The sequence below is a fragment of the Mobula birostris genome, chromosome 5 (assembly GCF_030028105.1).
Source record: "Mobula birostris isolate sMobBir1 chromosome 5, sMobBir1.hap1, whole genome shotgun sequence".
NCBI classification, from domain to species: domain Eukaryota; kingdom Metazoa; phylum Chordata; class Chondrichthyes; order Myliobatiformes; family Myliobatidae; genus Mobula; species Mobula birostris.
Genome location: NC_092374.1, coordinates 20,826,464 through 20,840,327, shown reverse-complemented (window position 1 = coordinate 20,840,327; position 13,864 = coordinate 20,826,464). Strand labels below are relative to the sequence as shown.

The following is a 13,864-nucleotide window of genomic DNA, read 5'->3' as shown; positions in this document are numbered from 1 at the left end:
TTCCAGCGTCTGCAGTCTCTTGTGTCTCCAGATTGCAGGAGAATCGGTTTCGGAGACTGTGGGAGCTTACTGTGCGAAAGTTGGGAGCCCCGCTGGACACCAAGATCTGGAAATGGACCAGTAGCTCACGGCGCTTTGGACCGTGGTGAGACGCCGATGGACGCTACACCAATGCAAGCTCGCCCCCATGGACTGCCGAGACAGCCAAGTGTTCCGCAGAAGCCCGTGAGCCAGATCGGTAACTTTGAGTGGCCGCTACCAGTCAGAGCAACACTGCGTCGAGCGCAGAACGACCTGTCAAAACTTCAGAGTCTGCAAAAGGATACAAGCCAGGACTTGACATGTGCATTTTATATTATTTTTCTAGCCACGTGGGGATTGTCAGAGCCGTTTCCTGGTTGCGCTCAACCACATTGTGCATGTGCCCCCCCTCCCCAGTTCCCTGCTAAACTCCTCGTATAAATAGTGAAACCGAAGATCTACTCCAGCGTCAGTCAGTCAGTCCATGTCGAGGAGAGGGCCGCGGTTATTAGTTGGAGAGTCCGCCGACTGACTGCAGTATAACCATGCCCAGTTTGCCTCCCTGGCTCTCTGTTACCCAACAGTCAGAGCAGATTGCCGGAGTCCTTCCAGTGGAAACGCTGCTGCTTCAGGCGACTCGCGGATAAAACTTCCAGCTCTCCGGAGAGTGGCCCCTGAAGGACACCAGACTCGGTGCGGTTCGGACGACAAGCACCGGGAACGCCACTGTGACTTCTCAGTACTGTCAAGCACCTCCAGCCCCCACACACTCCGGTCCTCCCTTTCACGTTGATCCGCAAAGAGCAGGAGGGAAGAAAGATCGAGGATTAAAATTATTATTGCACCGCTCGCCAGGCGGCTTCCTGCTGCATCCCAGGACAAAAATGCTTATTCTGGAGATCTCTCTCTTTCTAATTTACATTGCCTTCTTGCAAAGGGACTCCGCATTTGAATCCAGCCAAGACTATTACGATGATTATCAGGACCCGGTGGACGTGAAGGTAAAGAGGCGTTTTTTTCCCCCCGTTCTTTTATTTTCCTTCTCGCTGTCGTTACTGAACTGCTACCGTTCTGCAGCGAATCACCTTCACTTTCTTTTTTTTTATTAAACAGGCGCTCTAGCAATTTGCGAGCGGTCACAGTGTGGGCTTGCAACCGGCTCCAGAGCTGGATGAGCTGGAGGAACTTAGCTGAATTGTTGAATACAGACTTACACTAGTTTATTTTAGCATATGCATGGAACATGTTGATACAGAACTGGAACTTCATACTTGTATCTCTTTGTATATTTAACGTTTTATATCCACATTGCTTATATGTAACTTGTTGCAGGTATTGATGCAACATGTTGCTAAGTAATGACTATGTGACATGTAATGCATATATGACCTTTGCTACAGAAATGCATTTATAGGGCTTAATAAATAACCGATATATAACATTTTAAAACACACATGTACTTTATATATGTAATGTTTAATAGAGCTGTTTAACTGTGATGCTACAGTTTTAATGTTTTCGGAATGTTAGAGATCGCAGAAGCGATCTCTTCAGTAGATTGAGGGAACGACCTTAGTCTCTTGCAGGCGGTGAGATCTGGTGCGTTAGGTTAGATTACTAACGTTGGGATCGGTCATGAGAGTTTGTGTGCGGCCGAATTCTGACCGGTGTCGAAGCGAGGAAGTGGGTTCCTTCCACTCTGTCTCCCCCCCCCCCCCCCCGCGTTAGCAGATCGGAGGAAGTTTAATTTTAAGAGCCCATACTGCTCGCAGACGGGGGCGTCGCTCTGGATCAATCCAGTCAGGTCCTGGAGAAATTTATGAAGTGGCAGATTACGAAGTGTGTGGAGAACTCCCTTCACTATTGTGGAGCTGCGTCAAGACAGTTTGTTACATTTCCTTTTAAACGATAGATTCTTGCGTTCACAATTCCTATCTGGGCCCATCCCAAATTTGCTTCGCGCAGAGCAGTCACTGACTGAAGGGTGGATTTCATACTGAAACGACCATTAGAAAATTTCTCCTGCTCGCTTCTTGCTCACAAGCCGCTTTCAAGAGACTCAGTGGGGATAAAGTGTTTTAAATAAGAACTCTTTTTTACTGTTCAGGAAAAAGACGGATTAAGAGCAGGAAAGGGTGTAGACCATTAGGAGTAGGAACATAATTAGGCCCTTCAGCCCATTAAGTCTGGTCTGCAATTTCTTAGCTCTGTGTGAATAGTGGGGAGGGAAAGTGGGAATGAGGGAACAGCGAAAGGAGGAAGATAGACAGATTGCTGTAACGCATTGAGGAAATCGAAACAATCCTCCTTGCCCTCTTTTCGGATCAGGGAAATAGCACACCATGGCGAAAGATTGACACCGCTAGACAGAGATTTTCATTCAAGACTATGATGGGTGCGACTGTCAAGACAGCAAAAGGTGTTAGAGTAGAGGGAAGTCGGGGGTATGAGTCAGATGACAAGGGGAGATGGCAGCTAAACTTGAAGTGAAAGCCATGACATCCATGGACCACAGTGAAGGCCACGGTGAAACGGAACAGGAGAGGGAGAAGGCCCGACATTCTGCGAGAGAGGCTTGCGGATGAGGATACAGAATGAGAGGAGGATTATGTACATAAAACAAGACTTACACAAAGGTAGATCTGACAGATGGATTATAGAATAAGGTAAATCCCATATTGGGTAATTTCTCATACGCTTTCTATGTTGACACCTCCTCCATTAAGACAAACATGGAGATACAGAAGGATGGGTCAATCGGTATACTGTAAATGAAGGAGATTGTGTGTGTGTGTGTGTGTGTGTGGTGGGGGGGTTAAGCAGAGAGCACGTGGAACCGTTACCACGGGATAGTGTGTGAATTGAATGGACTTGAGGGGAAGGTAGATGAACAGGAAGGAAGAGGGTATGGAGGAGATTGATTCGGAGAAGTCGCGTGTGATATCAGTGAAGCATTGGATCCATTATCCTGTAAGGACTTTCAAAGTGATGGGGAAAATGTAATTTGTCACATACGGGAGCAAAGAGACATGCAGACAGACACAGAGCACAGGAGACTGACATGTGCATCTTGTGTGTGCATTGCCCAAGATTCCCAGCATCTGCTGGATCTCTTGGGTTTACAAAGAAAACGTGCTGATGTTGATGGAGTACAAATATATCATTTAGAAATTCTTCGTTGCAGACTCTTTCACTGCAACTTGGTGAACACGACTGCTCGAGCCGTCGTGCTGACACGGCCGAGATTGCGGGAGACGTCGTTAGTAGGCCAAGACAAGGAGAACCGGAGAAATCAGGCATGCAAAGAGCGAGGCAGAGGACGTGTGGAGTGAGGAAGTGAGGAGGAAGAGCGGGAGGTTTAGACTCCGTGAAGGGGGACCGAGAGTGAGCAGTTGTCAAGCTACGGGGAGTTTGCTGTCTGGTGCCATAGCTGGAGGGCGCTCTCACTCGCTGAATGAGGCTACTGTAAACTCAGTTCAACCTTCAGCTCGGCTGATTAAAACATGATGTTCACTTTTAAAAGTAACGTGGACTACAGATGTGTTTATGGCCCCAGGTGCCGCCTGATGCTGCTGAAATTGTTTGTCAACACAGCTATAAAAGCCTCTCGCTGCTGACCCTGGCCCCAACTCCCTCACAGATGTCTTCCGTCCTTCTGCCGCTCTTTCTCGCCCCGTCTCCCAGGGTCATCTTGCTCTCTCTTCTGGCCCTTCACTCTCCCCTGTTCCCCGCTGCATCGTCAATTTCCACCGCCCAAACGATCAACGTGTTGGCTTGGTGGAAGTGACTCGGCAAACCAGTTATCTTTTGAAGGGAGTCAATTCGGAAGAAAACGCCAACCAGCAAGCGAGTAAGGAATGTAATCCACACCTTATAATACATTAACTGATTTTCTATTCCGCTGTTGTCATTTTGGCATTTTCACACTTTTTCAGACTGCGCAATAATCTTTGCACTGTTCTGCCGTCTGGCTCTCCTAGTTGTATTTGTTATTACTGTGTATATTGTGAATTTCCGACAAACAAGGATTTCATTACACTTTGGTGCAAACCGCACTATGTAAAAGTCTTAGGCATATGTAAAATATGTAAAGAGAAGATACTTTTAAAATATAATGAAATGAAACATCTCTAAATTTAAAAAGTTACTGAAGAGCAGTAAACAGTTAAAAAAAAACTAAATCAACACAGTATTTGGTGTGACCGTCCTTTGCCTTTAAAACTGCATCAAATCTCTTAGGTAGACTGCCGTGCAGTTTTGTATGAAAATCGGCTGGTAGGTTGTTCCAAGCATTTTGGAGAACTTGCCAGTCTTTCTGTAGACTTTGACTGTCTTGCTTACTTCTGTCTCTCCAGATAATCCCAGACAGCCTCGATGATGTTGAGATCAGGGTTCTATGGAGGTCATACCATCTGAAGCCATGTAAACAATCTAGGTGCCTGAGACCTTTACACAGTATTGTATGACAATAATTTAACCAAATCATGTGTTGCCTGTACTATGTATGAACTGGCTGTCGTGTGTCACTTTATAGCATATAAGAAAGGGTGGTGACTTGATAGTGGTTTATAAAGTTACTAGAGGTGAAGGTTTTTTCCACCAGGGTAGAATTGTGAAATACTAGAAGAGATGCATTTAAGGTGGAGGGGTAAATTCATGGAAGATGTGTAGGGCAAATTTCCTACCCCAAGGGCTGTGGATGCTGGGGACCAGGGCTGGTGATGGAGAAGGATATCAAAAAAGTGTTTAAGATATTTTTAGATGGACGTATGAATGGACCATGTGCAGACAGAAGGAATTAGGTGTTATTAGCTTAATTAGTTCAACAGAACATTGTAGGCTGAAGGACCTGCTCCTGTGCTGTACTCTTCTGTGTACCTGAAAAACGCAAATACATTTGAGGATGTCATAGTAGTGTAACGCTAACACAATGCTATCATAGCCCGGGGCCTCGGAGTTTGAAGTTCAATTCCAGCGCCCTCTGTAGGAAGTCTGTACGTCCTTCTTTGAACACGTGGATTTCCACCGGGTGCTCCAGTTTTCTCCCACAATCCAAAGATGTGCTGGTTAGTAGGTTAATTGCCCATTGTAAATTGTCCTCTATTTTGGGCTAGAGTTAAATATGTGTGTTGCTAGGCGATGTGGCTTGTGGGTCCCAAAGGGCCTGTTCCTTATCATTTAATTACTTTATTTATTGAGATTTAGCGCAGAACAGGCTCTTACAGCCTTTCGAACAGCAGCCCCCAATTTAACCCTAGTCTAATCTCGGGACATTTTACAATGATTGTGCTGCATTTCTAAATAAACGAGTAAACAATGCACCCCTGGCATGTCCCAAGATGAAAGATGCATTTAAATGCATGATTTGTGTTTTCTTTCACTTTGTACCTTTCATTTGAGGGAGGGTAGCATCGCAGCCACACACCCATAGTGTCAGAGTTTGCACATGAGAACCCATGGCAGCAATCTATGACCCACGGAGTCATGACCCCCTGCCACTAGAACACATTTGCCTTCTACCCCTCTGTACACCCGTATCTTAAAGCTGTATGACCCCCAATTTACCTGACATCTTGTCTGGCTATGAGGAGTGTCCAACTGGTCTCAAGTGGCACATACCGAATCACTTGCCTTTATACAGTGAGATCAGATGCATTCAACACATTTACATTCTCTAAAACATAAATAATCCATTGAGAATTAATCTATAATAAATACACTTTAAAATCAGCGTTAGGTTTATGACTGGCTCATAAGCTGGAATGAGTGCAGAAAAGATTCACAAGGATGTTTCTGAGTGAAAGACTTGAGTAATAACGAGAGATTGGATTGGCCAGGGCTTTATTACCTGCTAAGCAGTGAGCTTATAAAAGTTTCTAAAATTATGAAGGTGAAAGGTCACATTTTTTTTTTCTCCAGGGTACATGTGTCTGTAACAAGAGGGCATGGGTTTAGGGTGAAAGGGAAAAGATTTAAAGAGGATCTGAGAGGCAATTTTTGTACACAGAGGGTCGTGGGTATGCGCAATGAACTGCCAGAGAAAAATCGTTGAGGCAAATACAATTACATTGAAAGAACATTTGTGCTGGTACAAGGTGAAGAATGGAAAGGGATATGGGCCAAATTCAGGCATTGGGACTCGGTCAGGTAGATACCTTTGCTGGCATAGATGGGAAAGGCAAATGAGCCTGTATCTGTGTTGTAGAATCTTCACAAAAACCACAGCCCCTTCATGAACTTCCACAGTTCTCAGTGACCCTGTGATTTCATTCTCTGAGGTCTTTATGAGGGCATCCTTCAGGAGGGTGAACCCCAGGGATGCATCCAGCCTAGATGGGGTGCTGGCCGAGTTCTACGCTAATCAACTGGCTGGAGTGCTCACTGATCTCTTTAACCTCTTGCTTCAGTAGTCTGAGGTACCCACCTGCTTCAAGCAGGACTCAACTGGTGCCTAAGAAGAAAGTGGTAACCTGCCTTAATGACTATAGTCCAGTAGCAGTTATATCCACTGTGATGAAGTGCTTTGAGAGGTTGGTAATGAAGTACATCAATACTTGCTGAGAAGCAACTTGGCCAATTTGCCTACCAGTATAACAGGCCCACAGCACATGCCATTTAATTTGCTCCTCACTCAACCCTGGAACATCTGGACAGCAAAGACACATACATCAGTATTCTCTTTAATGACTACAGCTCAGCATTCAATACTATTATCCCCTCAGTACTAATCAATAGACTTCAATACCTTGACCGCAATATCCCTTTGTGTGGTTGGATCCTGAATTCGCTCACTTACGGACCCCAGTCAGTTCGGATTTGGAAAAGCACCTCCTCCACGATCTCCTTCTGCACATGTGCACCACAAGGCTATGTGTTAGCCCCCTGCTGTACTTGCTCTGTGACTGTGTGGCTAAGCACAGTTCCAAGTTGGTCAAATCAAAGGTGGGGAGGAATCAGTGTAAAGGAGGGAGATTGAAAATCCTGGCTGACTGGTGCCACAACAACACCCTCTCACTCAGTGTCAGCAAGACCAAGGAGCTGATTATTGACTTCAGGAGAGGGAGACTGGAGGCCCACGAGCCAGTCCTCTTTGGGTGATCAAAGGTGGAGAGGTCAGCTACATTAAATTTCCTGGTGCTATCAAGTCAGAGGACCAGTCCTGTGCTCAGCACATGAAGAAAGTGCAGCAGCACCACTACTTCCTTTTAGCTTGTGAAGAGTCAGCATGACATCCAAACCTCTGACAAACTTCTATTTATGTGTGGTGGAGAGTATATTGACTGGTTTGCATCACAGCCTGGTACGGAAATATCAATGTTCTTGAAAATCAAATGAAAAGTAATGAATGCAGCCGAGTCCATCACAGGCACAGCCCTCCCTACAATCGAGCACGCCTACATGGGGTGCTGTCGCAAGAAAGCAGCATCCAATCATCAGGGTTCCCATACCATCCAGGTCATGCTCTCTTTTCGCTGTTGGCATCAGGAAGAAGGTACAGGAGCTTCAGGACTCACATTATCAGGTTAAGGAACAGTTATTACCCTCAGCCATCAGGCTAGAGTGCCTGAGACTTTTGAACATCTCTGCATATTATGTCTTTCTATTTATGAAATAACACTAAGTATTACTGAGCTAATACAAAGCTAAGTACTCTTACTTCCGTTTCTCAACCACCTTCCTATTTTAACCAATATATAGTACAGTAAAAAAAGTCTTGGGCACCCTAGACTTTATTACAGTACCATAATTTCATTCAAATTCTCTCACCCCATCATAGGTCCCATGACTTATGGACTCACTTTCAAGGACCCTTCATCTCATGTTCTTCATATTTATTCATTCCTTATTGTTCTCTTTTGTATTTGCCCAGGTTGTTGTCTTTTGCATGCTGGTTGTTTGTCCACACTGCTGGGTACGGTCTTTCATTGATTCTGTTATGGTTCCTGGATTTACTGAGTCTGCCCGCAAGAAAACGAATCTCAGGGTTATATATGGTGACATATATGCACTCTGATAATAAATTTACATTGAACTTTGATTGTGATAATCTATTGCAGTCTTGTACTCCATGCAACCTGCATAGTTTATACCACTATCTATGATGAAGCTAATGAAACCAAGCATGAAAATACAGATTCATTTATTTATCATACATGCGACGAAACGCGTAGTAAAATGTGTCATTTGCATTAACAACACATTCTTGTGCCAACATGGTGTGCCCATATTGCTCAACAGAACAACACAGAATGCAACAAAGCAGAACACAACAATAGGAGAATAAGCTTGTTTCTTCCCCTCCCCCATTCACCCACACAAGGGTGCCTTTTCACCCTGGGACTGGACAAGCCTCTGGGGCTCTGGGCCTCCTGTGTCTATTCTCCATCAGGCTTCAGAACAACAACTGTTTGCTGAAAGGGTCACAGTATATTTCTATGATTCTGTACTTCTATTCTCAACATCCAAAACAAAATCAGAAAATGCTCGAAACACTTAGTGGGTCAGGTAGCATCTGCAGGGGAAAAAGCCCAGTTCAGATCAGACCCCTCCCAGGACAGAAACATTAATTTCATTTCCACAGGTGCAGGCTGACCTGCTTAGTGACGGCGCAGTGGTGTTGCTGGAAGGGCCACTTTCTCCAGTATGATGATGATGATGACGTCGACTCAGGCCTGAGAAGCCAGCGTCAGGCATTTTCATGCCTTACAAGGCACGGAACAAGAGACTGTGTGGCGTACCACTCCTCACACAGACATTTCGCAGTACAGTATGTTTCTTTATTTTACGAGGCCAAGTTGCGAGCTTAACACTCAACCCGGCACGGATGGAAAGTGTACTCGGGAACGGCCCGACTGGATTCGAACCCGGGAGCCTCCGTTCCGGAGTCTGGCTCTGATGTCACTGTTCTCCAGTAACACAAATTCAATTCTGACCATGGGCACTGTCTGTGTGGAGTTTGCATGTTCTTCCCTACTAGAACTAGGGGACATAGCCTCAAGATCTGGGTGAGTAGATTTAGGATGGAGATGTGGAGGAACTAGCAGAATATAATATTAATGGTAAGTCTCTTGGCAGTGTGGAGGATCAGCGAGATCTTGGGGTCCATGTCCATAGGACACTTAAAGCTGCTGTGCAGGTTGACAGTGTTGTTAAGAAGGCGTATGGTGTGTTAGCCTTCATCATCCGTGAGTTTGAGTTCAAGAGCATTGAGGTAATGTCATTTCTGGTCACCTCACTACAGGAAGGATGTGGATGCTATAGAGAGAGTGCAGAGGAGATTTACAAGGATGTTGCCTGGATTGGAGAGCGTGCCTGATGAGAATAGGTTGAGTGAACTTGGCCTTTTCTCCTTGGAGCGATGGAGGATGAGAGGTGACCTGAAAGGGGTGTATAAGATGATAAAAGGCATTGATCATGTGGATAGCCAGAGTCCTTGTCCCAGGGCTGAAATGGCTAGCATGAGGGGGCATAGTTTTAAGGTGCTTGGAAGCAGGTGCAAGGGAGATGTCAGAGGTAAGTTTTTCACACAGAGAGTGGTGGGTGCGTGGAATGCACTGCCAGTGACGGTGGTGAAGGTAGAGACAACAGGGTCGTTTAAGAGACTCTTAAATAGATACCTGGAGCTTAGAAAAATAGAGGGCTATGCGCTAGGGAAATTCTAGGCAGCTTCTGGAGTAGGTTACCTGCTTGGTACAATATTGTGGGCCGAAGGGCCTGTAATGTGCTGGAGATTTTCTAAGGTTCTATGAACTGCTTTTCCCAGAGAGTGGTGAATCTGTGGAATTTGAAGTCCAATGAAGCAGCGGAGGCTACGTCAGCAAATATATTTAAGACAAGGCTGGATAGATTTTTGAATTAAGGGTTATGGGGAAAAAGGTAGTTAGGTGGAGGTGAGTCCATGGCCAGATCAGCCATGATCTTATTGAATGGCAGAACAGGCTCGAAGGGCCAGATGGCCTACTCCTGCTCCTATTTCTTATGTTCTCCCTGTAGGTGCTCCACTTTCCTCCTCACATCCCATCAATGCATGGCTTAGGTTAATTGGTCTCTGTAAACTGAGTGCAGGGAAGTGAAGATCTGAGAGGAGTTGGTCAGAATGTTTGGAGTATAAAAAGATATTAGTGCAGGATTACTGTAGATGAATACTTGAAGGTTGGCACAAACTCAGTGGGCGGAAAGGCCTGTTCCCTTCTGTGTGACTCTGAGTGTTTCTAGTGTTTTCTATTTTTGTTAGCTAAGCAGTATTGGCTTGTGCTTCTGACAACCCCACAATTGTTGTTTATACTGACAAGCTGCACTTTTAGATTATAGTTTGGAAATGGAGGTCAATCAAGTGTTTTGGTCCTTTCCCCCAAAAATACTAGGGGGACGTGTCAGAAGGGAGCAAATGCAGTTGGCTGCTACTGGAGAAACCACTTCATAACTAAATGCAGTTTCTGCCAGACAGGAATCTCTAACTACAGAAGTGTTTATGAATTATTTCACCGAGCTGTCAAAGTGTTTCCCTTCCCATTCAAAGAGATTGTTTTTGGCCAAACTGATAGAAAGCTGCTTTTGTGAATCTTTAATTATACTGTCTTAGACAATTGTGTCTCATGTGACAATAATGGACCTCAATTACTCCTCTGGACCATTGGTGATGACAGACTGGTGACACTGAGATTGTGTTGCCTTGTGCTTTAATGTGCAAACAGAGCTTTCATCTTTATTGAAAGTCAGGCTCCTTGTACAATAGAAGTGAGGAACTTCAGAGACTTTCGAGAATTTATGCAAACATTAGCTGAAAGGAAGAAAGACAATACCCACCTTTAATTAAAAACAGTATTTATTTATTTATTTAGTGATACAGCATGGTGTAGGCCCTTCCAGCCCTTCGAGCCAGGTTGCCCCAGCAACCCCTGACAAACCTGATTTAACCCTAATCTAATCAAGGGACAATTCACAATGACCAGAACCTATCTGGTGTGTCTTTGGACTGTGGGAGGAAACCAGAGATCTGGAGTAAACCCACACATTCTGCGGGAAGGACATATAGAGACTCCTTACAGAATGGCACTAGAACTAAACTCTGAACTCCAGAATACCCCCAGCAGTTAGTGTGACACTATTACAGCTACGCTACCATGGCACCAATAAACTGGAAATAGATGTAAAAATAACAGTAAGTTCCCAGCACCCACTTATCATCAATTGTGTGATTAAAATAAAGAAGTACTGATGTGGTGGAAGAGATATACAATGTATTCCAATAATCATGGAGGATATATTACAAAAATTAATATTTCTCATTTAAAATTCCTGGATTTACACCATTAATACAAATAAATCAACTGGAGTCCTGCAGAGGCTGATATTTACGTTGTAAGGTTCAAAGTTCTAAGTAAATATATTATCAAAGTACATACTCTATGTCACTATATACTATCTTGAGATTCATTTTCTTGCAGACATTCAGAATAGTAAAAGGAAGTACAATGGAATCAGTGAAAACCGCCCACAAAGACTAACAAATAACCCATGTGCAATAGAAGACAAGTGTGACCCGTGGCCAAGTGGTTAGGGTGTTGGGCTCACGGTCTGAAGGTCGTGGGTTCGAGTGTCGACCAAGGCAGCGTGTTGTGTCTTTGAGCAAGGCACTTAACCACACACTGCTCCAGTCCACCCAGCTGAAAATGGCAAATGCTGGGGGTTAACTGGGGGGGGGGGGGCGGGGGGGAGTCTCGGTCGCTTCACGCCACAGAAACCGGCATAAGCATCGGCCTGATGGGCAACAAATGCTCGGGACAGACGTTGGGGCTTTTCCTGTAATGTACTAGGCTGAATCCACTACTAACCTTGTTTGAGCTTTATGGAAACATCAGTTGGGCAGAAGAACGGCATTGCCCACCTTTTATTAAATAGAGTAAAGCAGAAACTTCTGCAAAAATAATATATTCTCAGCACCCACATATAAGCCGAGAAAGAATGTATTCCAATTATCCTAGATTGTAATAGTCATAATTACTATTCCTCATTTAAAAGTACTGGATTTAATGATCAAGGACCAACTTTATTGGTTATATATTTACATATATTAGGAATTTGGTGTTGTGTGTTGGCACTACATGCAACAAAAAAGAATGACAACATTCCGCAATTCAGCAGATCAGGCAGCATCTATTGAAAGGAATAAAGTGCTTGGCTGAGGCTCTTTATCTTAGCCCAAAACATTGACTCTTTATTTCTCTCCTAGATGCTGCCTGACCAGCTGAGTTTCTCCAGCATTTTGTGTGTGTGTTGCTTTGGATTTTTAGGACCTGCAGAATCTCTTGTGTTTAACATTCAGTATTTAGATGGAATAAAAAAAATATAAGAATGAAGTTAGAAGTACAGATATGGAATAATGTTACATAACTAAGGTAAGGTAAGGACATGTTTGGCACGACTTTGTGGGCCGAATGGCCTGTATTTTGCAGTAGGTTTTCTATGTTTCTATGTTTTCTGTGTTTCTAACTACATAAATGCCAGCATATATTTACAATGTAAACAGCATGATAATTAGTCCCATGGGAAGATAGCTTGTAAGAGGCCTTTGAAAGGAAGCTCTCCAAGTATGCAGGACTGGTCAGCAACTGTCAGCAGGCTGGATGGAGAGCGAGGTGTCTCCCAGTGGAGGTTGGTTGTAGAGGATTTGTAGCCCGTTCAGCATTTTGGGCATCGAGGCAGAGAGGAAGAGGAGAGCCATCCGCAGTACCACCGATGTGGCAGAGAGGGCCTCAAGATGGCTGTGGCTCAAAAGAGGGGAGCCATGGAGTCATAAGTAGCTAGCCATCTGGACACAAGCTGGGGTCTGATCAGTCCCGGCTGGGTCACCTGGAGGAGGTTGTATGATGTTGAAAGACCCGAAGCACCCAATGATTCCAGGAACATCACTGAAGATGTGTCCAGAAGCATCAATAGATGTATGTACACAGCAAATAAATTACTAACAATAATAACGTTCCTCCAGACTACAGTGCATACACAATACATACGTCACACACAGCATATACGTTGTAAAACAATATATTATCACAAATAAGCTAAGAAAATATAATTCAGAATGCATGTAGTGTGCAGCACTGGTAAACGTCTCGCTGTCCTAGTAATGAGATCTTGGTGGTAGCCTGGGGGAAGAAGCTGTTACATAATCTGGCAGTCCTAGTCCTGATGCTCTTGTGTCTCTTTCTAATGGTGGTGGGTCAAAGAGATTGTGAGATGGGTGGTAGTGATTCTGAACAACGCTTCGAGCACTGAGATGACATGTTCACCTCATATGGGATTTGTATCATGATGGCGCGGAAATGGAGCAAAAAAAGCTGTGTCTGCTCCTACGTGGTGAACTCTTCCTAAACTCTACTGGGTAACGAGGAAGTCTTCCCTGTGATCACGGGGCCTGATGTCCCATTTTTACTCCTACTTCTAAAATTCAAAGATTCAAGATTCAAGATTCAAAAAACTTTATTGTCATTCTAACCATACATCAGCTCTGCAGGGCAGAATGAGACAGTGTTTCTCAGGGGCAGTGCAATCATAACATAACAAACGCAACACTAAATGATAAACATAACAATAAATAGCAAAACACAACAGCCGCATGTCAGTTGAAATCAAGTTGTAAGTGTCCAGTGCAAGTTAAAAGTGTCCAAAGCAGAGTCAGGTAGAGCAGCTATTTAGCAGTCTGACTGCCTGTGGGAGGAAGCTGTTTAGTAGGTTTGTGGTTTTAGTTTTGATGCTCCTGTAACGTTTGCCTGATGGCAGAAGAACAAACAGTTCATGGAGAGGGTGTGAGGGGTCTTTAGTGATGTACCATGTTGTGTGGAGG

General features: G+C 44.4%; 1 protein-coding gene across 2 annotated transcripts in view; it reads left to right on the top strand.

The window, feature by feature from the left end:
• The first annotated feature begins 294 nt into the window (after positions 1 to 294).
• Positions 295 to 13,864, top strand: part of vegfc (vascular endothelial growth factor c) — a 224,409-nt gene continuing 210,839 nt past the window's right edge. Inside the window, exon 1 of one of the 2 annotated variants that reach the window (XM_072257682.1) lies at positions 295 to 1,022. In XM_072257682.1, the coding sequence (XP_072113783.1) occupies positions 906 to 1,022 (117 nt within the window). In that variant the 5' untranslated portion in view covers positions 295 to 905. Of the gene's footprint in view, positions 1,023 to 2,667; positions 2,688 to 13,864 lie in introns of those variants that run through there. The other variant, XM_072257686.1, reaches the window with a different exon arrangement.